Raw genomic sequence first — 21,716 nt, forward strand, 5'->3', positions numbered from 1 at the left:
TTTTTAAATTAAACTTTTTTTCTCATTTTATTTTTGTCTTTTTCATATTCATTTATGTTTTTAATTGATTTTACTATTTAAAAAAAATGTTTATTCATTAATATTATGCCAATATAATTGCCTTTCAGGAGGACATATAAAATATCATTACTACTTGGTTTGATATTTTGTTATATAAAGCAAGCATTCGTTCATTTTTTATGTGTGCAGTGTCCAAAAACTTTTCAAGGCCACTGTAAAAATAAAAGTGTCATGAAGATAGTAGTTGGTTCTTACTCTATAAAGTAGACCTCTCCGTTCTCAGTGTAGGCCATCTCCCAGTTTCCAGGCAGAGGCCCCAGAGGGTCCTCTTCCGTGGGATAGCCGGGGTGTGTGTGTGTATTCTGAGAGCTCTCCGTGGTTGACGCCGAGGTGTTGTTGAGCCCGTAGGGTTGAACGTGATCGCGGGCGTAGGGCCGCACGGAGGGGTGGTCGTCCGGTTCACTCGAGTCTCCTGCATGCACACATAAGATTAGTACACAAAGACTGACCCTCTCAGTTCAACATGAGGCTCTGGATGAGAAATGCATCCCAAATAAATGTGGCAATGTACTTTTGCTAATGCTAATGCTTTGGAGAGTGGCACCAGGCCCCCTCCCTCTCACTTCCTGTAAACTCTGCAGTGATCAAACACTATTCACACTATACTATACACAAAAACACATACCGACACATGGTTGTCTGACACTTTCCCACCCACACCAAAAAATGAAAATCACAAACATCCCCTCAAATCAGTAAGAGTGTAAACAATTAAACACTTAACCTTCTTGGAGAGGTGAGGAATCTAAACATAACGACTCTCAGCTAAATTGCATGGCCCGCCTGACTGAAATAGCTGCTTTAAATTAAACCACTCTTCCAAATTTAAAGGCGTGAACCTGTATGAATAGGACAGCTTATTGCCTATTTTAAATGAAGGGCCCTAGAATTAACTTGGATATTGAACAAAACATGCAATATAAAATATTGTAATTCTCTTGAAGTAAAATATGTTATTACAGCCTGAAGTATGGATTGGAAAAATGTCAATGCTTACACAAACCAGCTTGTGGGATCAGGAGCAGAAATGTAATGGTTTTCACATTCATCTAGAGTGATTCGATCACAGACCAGACCGTCTGCTGTTTACACCTGGTTGTAACGCGTCTCAAACTTCATGCTGCAATTATGCGACTACACAATCTTTCAAAAAGTTTGGGGTCAGTAAGAATTTTAATTATTTGCTAATAAATTAATACATGTATTTATATCATTTATAATTTAATGGCAGTAAAGACATTTATTGAATTCAAATAAACGTGTTTAATCCTGAAAGAATCCTGGAGAATCCTGAGAGAAATGGATTATGAATTCCACAAAAATATTATTTGTTTTCAACAAATAATCAGAAATGTTTCATGAGCACCAAATAAGCATACAATGTAAAAATGTATATGATCAATAAGTTATGACAACATATATTTTTACATTGCTTTAACTCATTGAAATAAGTTATTTTTAAGTCAGTTTAATGTAATTTAAGTTGAAATGACTTAAACATCCAAGTTGATTGTACTTAAAGAATTTAAGGCAGCAACTTTTTTTTTCTTTTTTTTTACAGCATATTAGAATAATTTCTGATGGATTATGTGACACTGAAGACTGGAGTAATCATGCTGAAAATTCAGCTTTGCGATCACAGCAATAAATTACATTTTAAAATATATTACAATAGAAAACAGCTCATTTAATTGCAATAAAATGTACCAAATCTACTACTGATTTTAAAGTATTTTTGATCAAACAAATGCAGTGAGCATGAGAGACTTCTTTTAAAAAAAACATTACCAAACCCAAACTTTTGAACTGAATCTGACTGCATGTTAATAAAGCACACACTAAAATAAATGTTGGCACAAAAGCGCTGCTTCCACATATACTCCCAATCTCACAGCAAACATGACATTTAGAAAGGAATTCACAATATAACTGTAGTTGTGCAGCCGTATTAACTGAACTTTAGATGTGCAAACCTCCAACTTGGGTGGGAAAATGTCTTTGAAGTAGTTTTAAACCCTTGTTTTAGCATAACTGTTGATTGACAGATGAATAGGCTGTTCACTGTTATCCAGTACACAACAGAATAGATCTGCATTTATAATACAATGCAATGTGGACATTTGCATTTTCGACTATCACCAAATATGTTTACAGCAATCGAATCGTATCACAAAAGCGTTGAAACCTGTACTTAGTGCTGCCCACTTGTGATCAGATCACAAGAATATCAATACCTCTGATCGACCCGCAACAGCTATTGCGTGCAGCAATCCATTTCATAGACAGATGGCTTCTAAGAACAACACAAAATGCAACCCATTCAATACTCTGATACAGAGTGTGAAAGTTGGCAGCGCATAACTGTAGGATCAATAAATAAAGACAGGGAGAGTCCATCTTGGTGCTTTCTAACACAAACAAAACCCCTTTGCCACAGCCAGATGGCGCTCTTTCCCCCTTCCTCCCTGAATCGTGATGGCGAAGGAAGAGGAAAGCAACAAAGAGGCATCACTCTTCCCTTCTCCCATGTGCCAGACGGAAACGCAAACACATCGGCTCACTGCTGACCTGTGAAGCTACTGTTCATTTCAGGAACCTCATCATCATCCTCAGTCTCTGTAGGCACTATTCCAGCATTTTGCATCTCATTGTAAGACTTGGTGCGTCGTGGGGTTGACTGCTGGGAACCAGGAAGGCTGTCTTGCAGAGCATCGCCAGTAATCACTGTCCCACTAGGGGGCTGGCTGGGCGGCTTGGGTGTTCCATAATAGTTACCTAGGCAACAAGAGGATATTACCAGCATTCAGAACAGGAGGGTTAAAGGAAATGCAAGACATGATGATGTGGGTTTTTTGCAAATGCTCTATTATGAAAATGACTGCTTGTCTTCATGAAGTTGATGCAACTTTAATGGGAGATAATGGTATCAGTGTGTCTGGACAATCAGGCAGTATTGTTTAAGGGTAATGAGCGTGCACAATGGACAGAGCTGTCTGTCTGAACAAAAGCACTCCACATCATTAAATGAGAGTGATAAATTTAGAATCCAGCCACGTCAGGACGAGTGATCAACCTTAATATTAATTAAGAGATTCATTTTGATTAAAAACAACAGCTGCACAGAGTAGAAATTAAAAAAAGAAAGATGTTAACAATTAACAAGAATGTATTTCGTTACGTACATACATAACATAGCATATATGTTACGTATATCTGAAAATCTGGGATTAAAAATTCATAATATAAAAAATATTATAGTTAATAGTTAAAAAATTTTAACTATTAACAAGAATGTATTTTGTTACATACATATCTGAAATTCTGGGATTAAAAATGGGATTATATACATATAAATATATATATATATATATATATATATTTATATACATATACAGACACACACACACATACATACATAGAGTATAAAACTGACTTTTTTTATTTTATAAATATATATGCATTTATACATGCTGTGTGTATGTATGTATGTATACATATGTATATGTATATGTGTGTATATATATATATATATATATATATATATATATATATATATATATATATATATATATATATATATATATAGATATATATATATATATAGATATATATATAGATAGATATATATAGATATATAGATACACACACACACGCAGGCATACATACATAGAGTATAAAACTGATTAGTAATAAATAAAATAAAAGATACATTTATGTTGTAAAATAAAAAAGAATTAAGGTTCTGCACTATTTCGAAGTCACTAATCAAATAAATAAATTTGTGACATTATTAATCTGAAAAATCGAGGATTCAAAATTCTGATTGAATGTCTTTTAAACATGTTAATAAATAATGTTTTAGAATAAAACAAATTTAAAACAAATGTTATGATGTAAAATAAATAAGAACTATTTAGATTCTGCACTATTCGTAGGTCACTAATCAAATAAGTAGATTTGATCATGTGACTGTGTAAAAAGGACAGTTTTTTACCATCCCACAATCCACATGTATTGTGAGCTGACCTTGATCTATGAGCACTGCCTTGGTTTAACATAACTAAACCTTTATATCATTTTTATGACTTACAAAACCAAATCCAAAAATGTATGCAATAAATACAATTTCCTACTTTTTTATGTTTTTATGTGAGAAAAACAGGTTGGTGTTTTGTCTTCATGGGAAGGACTCAATAAGAATTTGCATCCCATAATGCATTGCTGATCAAAGGTTTCCAACACCTTCAATGACATTCCATAATATTTCCAATAATTTGCTTTTATTGGGCAAGGATTCAAATTTTGTAAAAAATCCACTCATGAAAAGCGATTTCTAACTTATATTTTTGAGCGCAATGTAAAAGTAGAACAATTCATTTTAACAATGTTTCTTTGATGTAATGAATTATATCATTAGATATTAAAGATAATGTCAATGACATTTCTGTGCTCTAATAAACAAACTTTTCTTGAAAAGATTAAATATCATTTCCATGACCTGTGCTCAGAAATCACACATTTTAAATTCCATGTTAATTCCAGATTTCCCATGATCACAGAAACACTGTCAACAGAACTTCAAGGAGTCTATATCGTTTTTTGGGGGTTTTTTTTATTTGTATAAAATAATAATAATAAAAAAAAAACATTGTATATAAAGGCCAAGCAAAAAGCATGTGTTAAAACTCTATAGATTGCCATTTACCTTCATAAGATCCAATCTCCAACAGTGTCCCACTCTGTTCAAGCTTTAGAAAGTCCTCCACTGACAAAAAATTATAATCTACTCCTGGCACCTCTCCGTCACGAGGACTGCGGGTCGTACCTGTGACGAGCAAAAAAGGAAAGATAACACATAAGATACCGACAACATGAAACTGCTAATTTATGCCCAAAACCACATATACCACCATGTCTATGATTACCACCTACATCAGGGCCAACAACAACCACATGCTACAGTCTACAGGCTCCTGGAAGCCAATCGCTGGGTGTGAATTAAACCGTGAGAGAGCTTTGCACAGCTAAAAGAGAAGATGTTGTAACACCTTGATGATAATTGGTTGTAGGAGAGCAAAGTGTGCCCCCAACCCCCACTGTATTGCTCTAACTACATATTAGATTAAAGTAGCTTTAGGGATCAAAGATTCCATACGGCTGCTCTGCCTCCTCTATCACATTCCCTTAGACCCCGTTTACACATATTAAAATCCATCTCGGGGAATGCAATCACAAGTGGTCAGTAATAAATACAGGTGTAAATAGGGTCCAAATGCATCCCAGAGAATGGGAAACGACCAGCTACTGATCTATCAATCAACCATGCACTTAAACAAGAGTTTTAAATAAGGCAGATTCAACTTCAAAACATGTGCCAAGATCTTCTAAATGTAATCTTGCTGTATCCATGTTGGTTTCATGTTATTTAAAAACATTTGATGAATTTCAAGAAAAGTTTCAATTTAATGACTATAAAAAATGTGGTGTAACCATCAAGTAAGTAATCACAGATTTTCCTTGCGCTTGAACACATGTGTGAGATCTTAAGTTTTTAAAAACATTTTTCAAGATGAAGAGAATTTATTACAAATACTACGAATTATTAATTTATAAATATCATGAGTTTTGGGGAGTTGCACCACAACCTGGACTAACCTAAAAAAAAAAAAAAAAAAAACGTAAAAATGTACATAAAAATGACAAACGATCTGGTATTTTAAGAGACTCTTAATTTTGCCTATTAATATTTTTTGGGAAAAGGTTTTGTACTTTTATTGTATGAAATAATAATAAAGGATTATTAATATTACCTAATTAAGGTTTTATTTTCAAAAAAATTATTTTTTTTATGAGGCTTTTCCCCCCCATAATATCAGGTCATTTGTATCACCCTAACATTTCTGATTTATTCCAAAAATATCTAAATTAATTTTAATACAGAAATGAAAAACATGCTCATCATAGAGGAGGTATGTTCAAGTACAAAACAAGAGAGCATCATGTCACTGAACCTAATACTAAGTGTAAACGGGGCCTTGCAAGATGTATTTCCTTCTTTTCATTTTTCTCCACACAATCTATTTGAATGGACTCTGATAACCCTAGAGCATGTTTATTAGACATCATGATCAATCATAATATCCACACACACAACGCTTTTACAGATGTGAAGAGCATTTGCCCCTTGCATTGAACCTGTAATCAATATCTCAGCTGTCATAAAGCACATCTTTATCAACACAACTGTATTTGTTTGCACTTGGACACTGGGGTCTTCTGCAGCTATTTGTGATGCTGAAGGTTAAGACGGTGGCCTGACAGTCAACGCGTGTCTCACACGTTCGTCCTGCTGTGTGCTGTATCTCCCCATCACTTGATGGAGCTGATGAATAGCTGATATAAATAGCACCCCGCGATGGGAGATGTTCTTAGGCAGCCATCTTAGTGACACTGGTGATAAATCAAAGATGTGATGATAACTCCGTTTTCTTAACAACCTTGCTATGTAATATTCTCTTTGGTTTACAGGCTGTGTCTGCAGTGAGCATAGAGTAAAACACAAGCCCGAAAATGGATGCTGTTCAAAGCCTGTGTGTCACTTTAAAAAGGAATCTGGTCTTTTTAGCCATTTCATTTAGATGCAAACATCAATAAAATGTATTTGCGTGTGATTTACAGGATCACAAAAATTCTGAGATGATTCTTAGTTCTTCAAAAACAGCCAATAAATGTTTGAGTATATTTGTCATTTTCATTTCTCCAGCAGTCACAGTACACATAGAATGTCATTTACGTACACTACCATTCAAAAGTTTGGATTAGTATGTTTTTTTTAAAGAAATTAATACTTTTATTCAGCAAGGATTCATTAAATTGATCACAAATGACAGTAAAGACATTTAGAATGATACAAAAATCTCACATAAATGCTGTTCTTTTGAACTTCCTATTCATCAAAGAGTCCTGAAAAAATATATATCACGATTTCTATAAAAATGTTAAGCAGCAGAACTGTTTTCAACATTGATAACAATATTTCTTGAGCAGGAAATCAGAATATTAGAATGATTTCTGAAGGATCATGTGACACTGAAGACTGGAGTAATGATGCTGAAAATTCAGCTTTACCATCACAGGAATAAATTACATTTCAAAATATATTAAAATAGAGAACAATTATTTTAAATTGTAATAATATTAATGTTTTACTGTATTTTAGACATAAATACAGCCTTGGTCAGCATAAGAGACACTTAAAAAAACATTACAAAATCTTACCAACCCCAAGCTTTTGAATGGTAGTGTGTATTTATATTAATGCTAACACTGACCTAAAACGTCATTGAAAATTTCCAACTATCTTGGGAACCAACAATACAATATAGTCCCTCCGTCCCTTGTATGAAAAACAGATGAATGATCCTACGTGCTATTGGCTGAGCCAGATGCACTAACCAATGAATTACTTATAGCTAAATGCTTAGAGCATCACACATCACCTTTATGCAATGACTCAATCACAGTATTGATGCTAGATGATATTCATGTTAACCTTCACTTCACTATTTGAAGCATGCAATGATACACCCTGCTCCTCAGAACAATAAATAGGAATCACAGCACTGTATATACACAACATGCACAAACATAAACCAATGTCACTACTGCAAGTAGGGGAAAAAAATATATCCACAAATATATAAATAGCATGGCTGTCACATGATGATATATTTTCTTGTTGCTAGGGACAACCCTTGAATGATTCAATCCCTGAGAGCCTCATCTCTGATTTCTGAGGCGATCAAACAATTTCATATCACATACTATGCCTATGGAAATCTTCTTCGGTTCATTTCTTGTGTTCAGTCCGTTGAGGTCAGACGTGAGAAAAAACATGAACACACTGGAGAGTTGATTCATTGTAGAAATTGAAGTTGTACTTCTAATTGAAAGCGACACTGACAACTTTTAACGTTTGATACTGTAAAGCTACTTGCTTTAACCCTTAAACGCGTATCTCAGGTCTTTAGTGACGGGACGTCTTTCACTACCCTCCTCCTCATTTATTTTTTTAAAGTTAGACATCAACCATCTTAGTATTCCTCAATCGATTCATTATATACAATATAACAAGAAAAAACGAATAATATTAAAAAATAAGTATATTTTTTCTGCACAACAATAATTGAATCTTTGATGACTGAATAAGTGCAATTCACCTGAAGGGATGTTTCACTGATAGTTACAAAAGAATAGGAAGAATCATCAGCAAAACTTGAAATGCCTCAGTGATATACTGCAGAGCAAGTACTGTGAACAAATATTAGTGTCACTGTCACTTGATGGTGGATCTGGTAAAGAAGCTGTCAGCGATCAAAATATTTATTTTGAAGATGTTGAAAATGATAGTGCAAATAAACAACAAATACATTTTGAAACAAAAATCTGCAACCGGTATCGGAATCTACTATCGGAATCTGCCATGAAAAATCATAATCGGTGTATCCCTAACTGTCATCATTTACTCTGCCTCAAGTCGTACCAAACATGTATGACTTTCTCTTCAGTGGAACATTACAACATGTATCATCTTTTATGTTTTGGATGAACCGTCCCTTTAAATGTGTACATCTCTCTGCATGCCATAATGATTGAAACAACATGCACTTAATTTTCTGCAAAATCTGAGTTCCATATTTCTAACACCAGCCAATGAATAAAAAGTCTGACTTCACTAATATTGACCGAAAATTCCCCACATCCGGCTTTGTCTGTGGAATTTTAATAGCATCAATTCGACATCTTGTTCGGTACCTCAGTTCCATGACTTTTCTAGTCATTTTTTTTCCCAATCATTTAAATAAAATTGACACATTTATTAAAAAAAAGAAAAGAAAAAAAGAATCTACTCAAAAAACTATTTTCTTACAAATCAAACAATGTTGTCTATCTTACATAATAAAAAACAAACAATGTATTATATTACAAAAACAAAACTAAAAAAATGCACACTAATGTTCAAAAGTTTAGGGTCGGTAAGATTTTTTTTTAAATGTTTTTGAAAGTCTCTTATGCTCACCAAAGCTAAATTTTTATCAAAATTACAATATAAACAGTAATATTGTGAAATATTATTACAATTTAAAATAGCTGTCTTCTATTTGAATATATTCCTGTGATGATAAAGCTGAATTTTTAGTATCATTACTCCAGTCTTCAGTGTCACATGATTCTAAAATGCTGATTTGGTGCTCAAGAAACATCTTATCAATGTTGAAAACAGTTCTGCTGCTTTTCTTGCTTACTTTTCTTCCTTTTTTTGTGTGTGGAAATCATGGTGCATTTTTTTCAGGAAATATAAATATTTTATAACATTATGTCTTCACTGTCACTTTTCATCAATTGAACGCATCGCTGCTAAATAAAGGTATACATTTCTTTTAATATATCTTACTGACCCCAAAACTTTTGCATGGTACTGCATTGTTTACTACAGAAATTTCCACAATTTGATATCATGTTATTAATATTTTATTTATCACATGACTTGCACACAATGTAAATTCCTTGATATTTCCAGATTTTCCATGACTGTGGAAACCTTGATTTCAGCTGTGAATGGCCTTAAATATCCCTGGGTGTACATGTGACATAAGGAGACTGTGTTTAGCAAGAGCAAATTACAGTATAGAGTACAGTACACTTCTCTTCACAGACTTTTTTTTTTTTTTTTAAACAAAGACAACACCACACCTTGATGCTGCTGTTAATGTACTTATGCTAGACAACTGAAAGCTCACTGGGTGACCAAGTGCTAAATGAACCAAAGGTGAGGAGCTCTGACAACAAACATCACAATCTGCAGCTGTTCGATCCCGGCCTACACACACTCATCAGTTGTGGGTCAGTGACTGTGAACAGAAGGGGTTACTGTCGCCAAATTGCATGATCCAGGGCCCAAAAGAGAAACAATTACCTAATGGGGGTTTACAACCCTCAGCTAAATGATAACCCCCTCAATGACACACACTCACACACACACACAGCTGCATCACAGGCTGTAGCTACTACTACATTGGCTGGTCAGGTCACTGTATTTCATCATTATGTGTATGTGTATGTGTATGTGTATGTATATGTGTATGTGTATGTGTATGTGTATGTGTATGTATGTGTATGTGTATGTGGTATGCGTATGTGGTATGCGTATGTGCATGTGGTATGTGGTATGCGTATGTGTATGTGTATGTGTATGTGCGGCTGGACACATTCTCTCTCCGGAAAAGAAAAGTGGTGCCTCGTAATGAATCAGCATCAGGAGTTCCCACAATGCAGCCTGGGAACATGCAACACATGCATGCATGCAATACATGCAGACACACACTCAAATAAAAAATCTGCACCCAACTCCTAACACAAATCTGCACTTGATTCTCAACTGAAACTTTACATTTTGTGATTGCGAATACATTTCAACAGGGTAATCTTAACGATCCTTCAGATTTCACGTTTCACATTCTTTTCTTATAGAGGTGATGGTAAAGCATCCTCAAAGGGGTCATTTCATGGAAAACAGGATTTTTCCTGCATGCTCTTTTAATAAAAAAAATAGACCTTGATAGACTCAAAACCCCCAAAAAACTAAGTTGCAAAAACAGGTCATTCTGTAACTGTCACAGTATTAAACAACTATGAGAGCATTAACATATTACCGCCTACATTTACACATCAACGGCTATTCAGTATTCAACAACATGGCCTGTCCTGATGAATGCAGTGTGAACTACACCAGTAGTTTTCATATGCAAAGAAGTTAGCCAATCATAACAAAGGTCATTTACATTTAAATGTCTTATATAAAAACAGCCTGTTTTAATTCTAAAGGTCACAGAGAGTGTTTAAAATGGGCAGGTAACGTACAATTCAGACTGTTTTGGTGCTAAATCTTTGGCTAACATTATAAGAGGATGTGAGCAAAAAATATACAATAAAGATTAAATGAACTGCATCTCTTTTTCTGTGGTTTTCAGAGAAAGAAAGGAAGTCTATTCTTGTTTAAGGTGTCAAGGTCTGGCAGGTCTGGCTGAGATGTTGACATGCAGTCTGATTTTGGATCAGTCTGTCAGACAGTAATCCCCTTTAGACTCCATGTAGCTTAAACCTGGCTGGGCTGTTGACTCTGCTTATGACTGATTCTGGATCGGTCTGTCATGCTCAATGGCATTTCTACCTCACTTTGAGCTAACATCAGTCTGTCCTCTCTACAGAAGGACATTTGGGTAAATATACAGCTTCCTTTTTGTCTGCATATCTTAAATTAAATATTCTCTCCGATTTGAAAATGTAGAAATTCAAATTTCATTGTTTACTTACCCCAACTATTTTTTCCCCTTTTGTGGAAGACACAAAAATATTGCTTTGCAATTTGGAGATGTACCCATATTAAAATTCTGGGTGATACGATAAAATTATAATTATTTGTCAAAATAATTTACTTTTTACGAAATATTTTACGCAAATTCTATACTATTTTGTCTAAATAAAATAAATAAATCATTTTAAAAGTTACAAGTACATTATGAAAAATAGATATCAATTTAGACTTTTGCTAAAGATTATATTTATCATTTTAGTTAAATTATTTGCGTTTTTGTTTTAAACTTTAAGTGAGCATTAGATGATGACAAAGGTAATATAAATGCAAAAATAAAGGAAACAAGCATAGAAAATTAACTATCCAATACCGACTGATATATAACCCACATTAAGCGATAAACTAAAAAAAGAATCTCTAAAATAGGCAGATAATCCATATGGTACCAATAAACTGCTTCATGCATTCCTAGTTACAATGGATGGGGATTGAATCATTCAAGCTTCAAAAAGGACACGTAGATATAATTAAAGTATCATAAAAGTGGTTCCCATGCACTTTATTCCAAGTGTTCTGCCATAGTTTTGTGTGACAAACTGAAGTGAGTTGAACAGGTTCAGTATGATTCGTGAACAAATAACTCAGACCAGTTTTGTGAACCAGATCCAACATTCCATTGACTCATTGAACGCACCAAAATTATTAATTGAAAATCTTGTTCAGTCTGTCAAATGACTTCAGAAGACTTGGAATGTAATTCTAGACTAATTTTATAATACTTTTATGGTGCTTTTGCATCAAAGCCTTTGAGCCTTTGCTTTTGAACAAGCACATTCTTTAAAATGACATCTTATGTATTCCATGGAAGAACCAAAGTCATATGGATTTGGAACGACATGAGGCTGAGTATATCATAACAGAATTTGAATTTTGGGGGTGATTTAATCCTTTAAGTGAGCATGTAGTTAAGGACAAGGACAGATTCTGAGAGCTGTGAACGGAATAGAAATGAGTGCAGTGATTTGGCAGCAAAAATAGAGGCGCATTCATTCTTAATGAAAGACCGGTCCCTATTTTAAGGCATTTCTCCTCAAGTGTCTCAAATGACAAATTTTCAAGATTTCTATGCCCCAAAAAGTACATTTAAAAAAGTATATAATTCATTCCACGGTGTACTACATTGCTGAAAAGGGTAATATTACAATTCAGTTGTTTCCATGCCAGCCCTGTGTCTTATTTTCCACAAAATGGAGCCTGATCTCTCTACACATCTTTGCATATGACATAAATACATTCTGTGGGTAAAAAATAGCTGCATTGTGAAGTGCAAAGCCAGCAAGGAACTTGAAAACACCAAAGGCAGACATATTTAACATCACACATTCTAAAATACATCAGAAAAACAGCAATGCCATGTGCACATCCAGCACACAAACAGGCTCTAAAAATAGCCGTGTCTGATAAATCAGTTTATTTTCGCGGCTGAGGTTGCAGGAGCACTGCAGCACCCAGCGAGGTGTTCCTGAAGTTCAGGTTTCTGATATGACCTACATTCGAACTTCACTGCCTGGAGAGCAAGGAGATCATACTGGTTTGGAACGACATGAGGATGAGTGAATGATGACAACATTTTCATTTTTGGGTAACCTAAAAACAACGCGACAAGAAAAGAACCTTAAGAGTTCTGCTCACCCAAGCTTCAACTTCATTTTAACATCTCTTAAGGCCGTGACACACCAAGTCTACATCAAATAACTAATGGCAACGAAAGCTGACTGTGTTGTCACCTTGCTTCGGCTGCGTCTCGGCCAAAAAGATGTGCTTTAAACACACGGCAAAGACTACAGCTGACTGCCAACTAGCATGTGCGTTCTGTGTCAGTGTGTAAGGAAATATCCATCTATATCAGCAGGTATCAATAGTCTATTTTCGTCATTCAAAAAGGGAAACCGAAACTAGGACTGCAGATGAACAAACTGTAAACAAAGCAGTGCTTGCTTACCATTTGGAATATCAATCATGCTGATCAATTTCTTCATTCCAGGTGGCTCATGATATTGTGAAAATATTCACGTATTGGAATGCACAGGTAAAATTACATAAAATTAGAACAGCCTTCTGTCTGTGCCGTCTTGATTTCTTTGCTAAACTCAACAGCCAATCAGAGCGATCTGTCTCACCGACAGCCTCGATGCAGATTCATCATGTTGAATCGGGCAAACTGCCTCCAACATAAGCCAGACTAGAGCCGAAGTGTGGAACACAGGGGAGCACAAAGCAGAAACTATACCAACAGACATTCACCTAAAGCCCGACGTTGCTCGACGGCCGACCGTCGGCTTTGTGTGTCACGGACCTTAAAGGTGTCCTATTATGCTTTTCCACTTTTTCAACCTTAGTTAGTGTGTAATGTTGCTGTTTGAGCATAAAAAACATCTGCAAGGTTTCAAAGCTCAAAGTCCACTCCAAAGGGAGATATTTTATTTAACAGAATCCACTTTCCAAGAACTACAACTAATGGCTCGTTTGAACTACAACATGATTTTTTCCAGATCTTATGAAGTCACAATGGTACTCATTTAAATAATCCAGCCCACGGAGTAGCAAAAAAGGGGACGAAGCAAGGTTGAGCTGAATTAGAATGTTGTCGCTATGTCAAAGAGAGACTGTTTTTCCACAACATTTAAAAAACACATTTTTTTAACCTTCCTAAGGCTGATTAACTTGTCCTAAACACTGTTCCTGAACATTATAACCCCAACGTTTATGGAGAACAGCTTGTTTTCTGTTGCTTTTGTAAGACGGTTCACCGCTCCTTAGGAAAATGAACCATGGTTTTGTGATCGATTACTGTTTATATCACCTTAGTTTTCAGACAAATATTATGATTAAATGGTGGATAAAAAAAGTACCTATAATGTATAAGAAAATTACAAAAAAAACATACCACTCTGAACAGTCCTGTGAAATCCGTGCTTGCAAAGTCTGAACATGAAATCCGTTCTGCACAGTCCTCTTGTTCGTTAACATTGTCAGGGTCTGAATCTAGCTCAAATTGGTTTGAAATTGATGCCATCCTCAATATTTACGCTAGAGAAGAACTCGCAGTTATGGAGGGGCAGGACATTTCCCGAATGCACGCTAATCGCTGCTGATCCCAACACACACTGGGCCAGCTAATCAATCACAGCACATTTCGTATTTGGAAGGAGGGGCTTCATCAAAATCGGCATGTTCGAGCCAGACTGGGGAGGTAATGTAAAATGTTTTTTGAACAATCAAGCATGAAAATATATTATAGTTCACCCCAAAAACAAAATCAAGACTTCGTAAAAGGGCATATCGTAAAAGCACCCAGCTTCACTGACCCACATAGGAAAAATTCCCTGAGCTTTGTTGTCGCAAAAAACAAATAGATAAACAGGTTGCCCTTTGAAAAAAACTAGAATTTTTTGGGAGGGGGAAACACTTTTTGCCCATGCAAAAGTCACCGCATCAATGTTGCCAAGCAATAGCTAAGGTGTCCTGAAATATTTTTAATACATTGTTATGAGATTACCAGGGTGTTCTCTGTGGTTGCTAGTTGGTTTCTTATTGGCCTGTAGTGAGAAGAACACACATTTTTAATAATGTTAGTCTATGGCAGATTTTCTCAACCTTTTCGACTCGAAGGCCCTAATTGTCCAACACAATATTCAAAGGCCCTCCATATAGGCTAAGAAATTTCCGTTACTTGTAGCTATATTCTGGTATTAAGCTCAATACATTTTTTGACTCCAGAAATTTCAAGAACTGTACGTTGTCCAATAAAAACAAAGCAATGTCCAATATAACAATAACAATGTTCAATATAAACAAAAGAAATATGATTCCAGTTACATCTTGATTCTTGTGTTTTTAACATTTTAATTTATATTTGAGTTAGATTATATTTGAGTTATAATATTACTAACAATTTATTCATTTAAATGTATTAATTTAAGCAATCTTGTCCCACTGGTCTATGGGATTCATGCACGTTTTTTGTCCAGCAGGCAGAGATCCAATTGCTTAGAAAAGTAAGAGCACAGCTCTCTTCAACAAGCTGCAAGATTTCATGGAAAAACAGATCCAAATTTTGATGGATATATTGGATATTTCTCTAACAATGGTCTAATTAAATGTCCTCTACTATGAGAATATCTCTCCCCATTTACCAACGAGTTCTGATTAGAATGAACAAAACGCTAATCATGGTTTTAAAACTTTGAAAACCCTGTTAGGAGTTTGTTCAAAACTCTAAACCTGAGTATGAGCAAAAGAAATAGTAACGCTTCAGTGTAAAACATTGGCAAATAGCACTGGCAGAGACACAATGGCACAATGCACACACACAAAAAAAAGCAGGCAGCTTTAAACCCGGATGTCGGCTTTAGTTTCACCTAAGTGTAACAAGGCTTTGACTTCAAGATGCTGGTCTCTGAGCCAACTTAATGCTCTGCATGTGTGTATGCGCATACTAATCTCTCAATGAAGAAAAATCACAGTTACAAAGTGGACAAAAATAGTAAGCCTGTATGATTCAGCAGTGTCTGATGACTCTTGTGCATAATAAGTAATAAAATTAGCATGTATCCATATTCAAATCCTTAAAGGTCAAGGAAAGGTGTGCCTCACATTGAAAACCAGCACCACATCAGAAGCCTTGGTGCATTAAATACTTCTTAACTGTATCTTGCATTTGTTCAAATGGCCAACAAAAACCAATCCCACACCAATAAAAAGAAACCTAAACACATAATAATTCATATACAGTAAAGATTAAATGTTAATGCTGTTTCTTAAATAACAAGGTGCCCTATTTACCCACAAAAGTTACTTCCCCTTATAGACACAAAGAAGTTTCATAGCTTCTTTGTTATCTTACTAGGTCAGCTTCACCTCTCACAGCCACAATAACACAAATGTTACCTGGCATTGTGAAATCGGACATAGCAACATACAGTCCAGTTATAAAGCGGATCGAGTGGACGTATTGCATTCCTGGAGAGCAATACTGCAGTAACTGGAGAGGCAATCAATCAGACGCAACACTTTAAGTGACTCTGAGCCTCACCGCCATGATTCAGTTAGCGGTGTAGCGTAGGCTGTTGTTAAAGCATTTGGAAACGACTCATTATCATCATTCTAATAATAGTCAAGACTCTCACTATACCAGCATTCGGATGTTTGCGCATTTCCAAAGTTATTAAAGGGCCTTGTGGTTTTTGGCTTGAAATAAAAGCATGATTACAATATTTCTACAACAAAAACTGGGTTCGTTTGAGATGCTAAATCTTCAGCACTCTTCTCACAGAAGCAATTTCATGCCTTTTCTGATGCCCTCCCAGTTAAATACATAAAAACTAATTGAAAAATGCTCATGTACACTGGGATGTATTTGTTCTGAGCTGAAGCTGTTATCTGCATGGCTTGATTAAATTTTTCATGAGCCTGACCCAGTGAGTAATACAGGCTGCTCTCTCTCTCTGTCGTTCTTCTCCTTCTTCCTTCTTTTTGCGCTCTTGTCATCTCTCTTTTTTTCCTGCATGTGCTTCTCTCTATAATCTATAAATGAAAAAGGCAATGACATGAATGAAAATAAAAGATTAAACAAATCAAATAAGTGGCAAAACTTCAAACTTGCCAGTGCATGTTAGCTTTGAGACCATATCAAACACTGTACACCATAGCGTACTGATAAAAGTTGGTCTTTAAGTAGACATACACATTTAAGAATTACAATAAAAATCTAAAACATTCTTTCTCCTGTAGAAAAACAGATATTTGTACAATATTTACTACTCTTACAATTGTATAAAACATTTTTGTCCAATTAAATGCTCTCTAAAATGAGAATTTCTCTCCCCATTCACCACTTACTTTTGATTAACATTTACAATAAGCAAATCATGTTTCACAGCTGTGACATAAAATAATTGGTCTTTAAAAAAAGGAGAGGAGCCATTTGATTTAAAAGATTCCAAAAAAGAAAGAATAAAATAATTACATACTTACACACATACATACATGCATATATCAAATTATACACACATGTTAATTATTGTAAAATATATGTTATTAACATCAAACCAGGTATAAACATCTGTCTCATCTGATCTGACTGGGGTCAGCTGGGACAAATTGTCATTTACACCTGGTAAAACATGTATTATTGGTGCATCTCCAGTGATTTCATTACAGTTGTCTAAAGAAGGGTCTCTGGTTTTAGGACAACATAAACCACTGCACCACAGTACACTCACTTTATACACACACAAAAGCCATGGTACTATCTTTCTGAACAAAGAGAGACTTGTATCCACTTTCTGAAAGGAAATCAATCAAATCCGAGTAATAAAGTATAAGAAAACTTTGTGAATAATGTGTACTTAATGTGTCAATTATTATGTTCCACTGTTTGTAATCCAACATACCTTGTTGTTATTGCAGTTAACTATATTTACATGTAATATGTGTAACTTGGGAACTGTAATATAAAGTGTAACCAATTAAAAAAATATCCAGCATCCAGCACTGTAACCTAACTTTCAGTTCAAACTGAAAGACTAGTCCATTTTCCCCCACACCGGAATGAAGTGTGGCTTTGGATTCACATTGCAGAAAGCATGTTTACATGATGCATTTTTTCAAGGCCACAGTTTCCACTAAGACTGAAACCACGAGCAGGGCGCCAAGTACCTTGTGGTATTTTCTCTGTAAAATAGTAAAACATACAACTCTTAGACTAAACAAGCAAAAAAATAAATAAAAGACCATTTTTAACCTTTGACAAGCTCCCTAAAATTCTTTCAACATCTTTAGCCTATCCTGACTGACATGGACAAGAGGAAAGAATTTTTGAAATACCAAACAAAAAAAAACCTTTGTCAGAGGCATTAATCAAAAGGCAAAGCACCAATAAATGGCATGTACAGGCCGGAGGCGACGTCAGTGCTCAGTAGAGTTCAAAGGGAAATAAGATATTGACAGTCCTGTCACAGCAGAGGCGTTTGAGAGCCTCTACCTTCTCTTCTGTGTGACTGATGCCCGCAAAGTGTTGACAGATCACTACAGATTTATCAAAACACACTGAGTGGCACAATAGTGTTAATAACGGTTCATATATTATTCATACACAAACTATTTACTGGTTAATTATATGTGCACAACCAAGACATAATTAAAGCTATCAATGCAATCAGGAATATCAAAGCAATAAGAGACATTGCATTGCAGTGATTTGTCCATGGCAAAGGGGTGTTCTTAGACACAACACAAACCAGAGTGCAAAAAACAACCATGTATACTTAAAGCAAAATCGAAAAACGAACTGTTGTGATGTCATTTCGAACAAAATCAGGCCAAAACACAGTCTGTTTGGAGTTTGTTTCGGGAGTTCGAAACAGCTTGTCAAGGCAAATGTTCTGGAAAAAAAGCATGGCAACTGCTAATAAATTATATTAATGAGCTATATATGAAATACCATACTAATATATATATATATATATATATATATATATATATATATATATATATATATATATATATATATATATATATATATATATATGAACTATATATGAAAAGCCCCCATAAAACACGGAAACCCAACATGCTTAAATAAATACATGAATAACTGAAAAAGTTTCATCTCTAATTCAAAAAACTGAACAGAACCACTAATTAGTCCCCCCATCTTGAAATAAGCTGCCCCGTTTTCTTTTTTTGTTTTTTCTTGGACCAAGGCGCATTATGTAACATATATATACACGTAACCTCTTAACAAACACAGAAAAATCCATCTTGTTAGTATGTCAGTAAACAATTTTTAGCCAGAATGATTTTTACAAGGAAAAGTAGGGTTTAAAAGAGGGAGAAAGAGAGGGAGAGAGGGAGAAACTTGGCATCTCATGTTCCCTGTTTTTGGGAGATCTGGAACCAGGGGACACTGGGAAAGGGAAGACTCATGATTGGGAAAGGCTTGGGGATGTGCGCCCATGTTGATGTTGACAGCCAGCCCTTTCGGCTCAGTGGGAGAGAGAACCATCTGTCCCACCAAAGGGTTAATCCACAACACAGATCCCAAATTCTAGCATTTTCCAACCCACATATTCCAATTAGCAAAATGGAGTTGCTTTCTGAAAGCATATCCCCCCCTAAAAGACCTCCAGTTGGAGATCCACTTCAAAACACAAATCAAATCAAATCTACTCAGTCCGATGATGTCAGTGCCGAAACGACTGATCAATGTATCAAGACATGTCAAATAATACTTTGCTGAAAATATTGATCAATGCTTTACTGAGTTGAGTAGATTTGATTTGATGGAGTCTAAACACACTAAACCGAGCTTACAGAGGAACCCCACACACGGCCTGTTCCCGGCTTCAGTTTTACACGGCTCAAATCTTCATCTTCAAATCATCTATTCTAGAGCTACATAAGAGCGATAAAGCACCAGCCTGCCATTTGTGAGCCAGAGAATTAAACTATTTAACCTACAAACGCCACTAAGATACGGAGAACCCTTCGAAATAGGCATCGTTTCTGAGCTTACATGAAAAGGCATGAGAAAAAGAGCATGAGAAAGGCTTTCAGACACAAATACGGCTGAAGACAGCGGCTGCAGCGGAGAGACAGACATGGGGCTGGTGTGGATGGGAGGGGGGGCTGGGAGAGAGACGACTGCCACACTGCTCAACTCCAAACATAATGGCCTCGAACACGTCAAGTGACCACAGCTTAATTCAACCTCCACTCGCTCAAGCAGACAGGCACGTACACGCGCGCTCCAGCAGCTAAGACGGACCGCGGCATCTCTGGTGCACCATTTTACCGTCCTCAACAAATCACATCCTCTCAGATCCATCAAGACGGTCACATATTCAGATGCGTTCGCTGCGTTGCTGCTCCCAGCTTTCTGTCACTCTTTTCCCATCCCTCATTCCCCCCCCCCCCATTGCCAAACCCCGGAAGCTGAAGAGTCCAGGTGATATTTAGGGGGGAAAAATGCTAAATTACCTTAGCTGAGAACCTTGCTGCCGCTACTTCCAATGCATGAAATCCACTCAAGATCTTGCACAACCAGACGAAATCCAATAGAAAAGAGCAGAAAAATCCCAGAATCCAGTTCCGGTGAACATCAGGTGCTTGTATCTCAGCTAGCGCTGCCCAGTCTGTCGTTCCTCCTCCTCCTCCTCTTCCTCGCGATCTCTTTCTCTGTAAAGCGGTCGTCCAACCCAGCGTTGAAGCTCAGCCAATGTGAGAGGCTCGCACAGAAAACACCATCTGAGCTAAACGTCTTCAGGCTCACACTCATCCACCTCCGCCCGCCCACCTCTCTCTCTCTCTCTCTCTCTCTCTTTCCACATCCCCCCTCCTCTTCCTCCTCCTCCAACACACACTTGCAGACAGATACACACATGGCACCCGCTGCATACAAGACACACTCTCTCTAGCTCACACAAGTACATACACAAATACAACGTGACTAAGGCAATCAAATGGTGGGCTAGGATGGGGATTAGAGGCTGAATGAGATTTAGCAGATAAAAATCAGGCTGGTCAGGCCAGCCATGTGTATGCATACAATACTATTGTTTAACTCCGACAGGCCACAGGGGCTTTTGTGTGAGACCACATTTTGGCCAGTCATTCCCTCCTTTTAATAAGCCTCCACAAAAGGAAGGGGAAAAAACAGACAAAATTATTGATCAATGACAGGAGGACTTTCTTTAGTCTTAAAGCACTAGTTGAATGATTTTAAATATATGATATTATTTACACTGGTGTTACTGGTGTTAATGTGAACAATTTACCAGTTTGATGTATTTAAAAAAAAAAAAAAAAAAAAAACATAGGCCTATTTTCATAGGGCATTCAAAATGTAAAATGTTTTGCAGCCAAAACAACTTTTCTGATGATGTAATCATGGCCATGTGGGCGAGGAAACTAACACTGGACCTGACTGACTTTTATTGTATGGACAAAAACCCTGAGACATGTATCTAAATATCTTTATGTTCCACAGAAGGAAAAAAGTCATAAAGGTTTGGAACAACATGAGGCTGATTAAATGATGACAGAATTTTTATTTTTGGGTGAACTGCCAATTTAAAAATGATATCGGTCTTTCCTTGGACTAAAATACACATATATTTCTCCATCTTTCATTTGAACTTAAAATGTGTATGCGAACTTGAACTGTTGTGTCCCACAGAAGAAATAAAGTCATTCAGGT

The 21,716-nt window shown here is 36.1% G+C and overlaps 1 protein-coding gene across 9 annotated transcripts in view; it reads right to left on the bottom strand.

The window, feature by feature from the left end:
- magi1b (membrane associated guanylate kinase, WW and PDZ domain containing 1b) overlaps positions 1-21,716 on the bottom strand; it is a 134,125-nt gene that overhangs the window by 43,734 nt on the left and 68,675 nt on the right. For all 9 annotated transcript variants that reach the window (XM_082155223.1, XM_082155228.1, XM_082155229.1 and 6 more), the window contains exons 3-5: positions 4,787-4,906; positions 2,650-2,856; positions 277-493 (exon numbers count right to left, since the gene is read on the bottom strand). In XM_082155223.1, coding sequence (XP_082011349.1) covers positions 277-493; positions 2,650-2,856; positions 4,787-4,906 — 544 coding nt within the window. The remainder of the gene's footprint in view (positions 1-276; positions 494-2,649; positions 2,857-4,786; positions 4,907-21,716) is intronic.

Source organism: Leuciscus leuciscus, assembly GCF_965113295.1.
Source record: "Leuciscus leuciscus genome assembly, chromosome: 23".
Classification (NCBI taxonomy): Eukaryota; Metazoa; Chordata; class Actinopteri; order Cypriniformes; family Leuciscidae; genus Leuciscus; species Leuciscus leuciscus.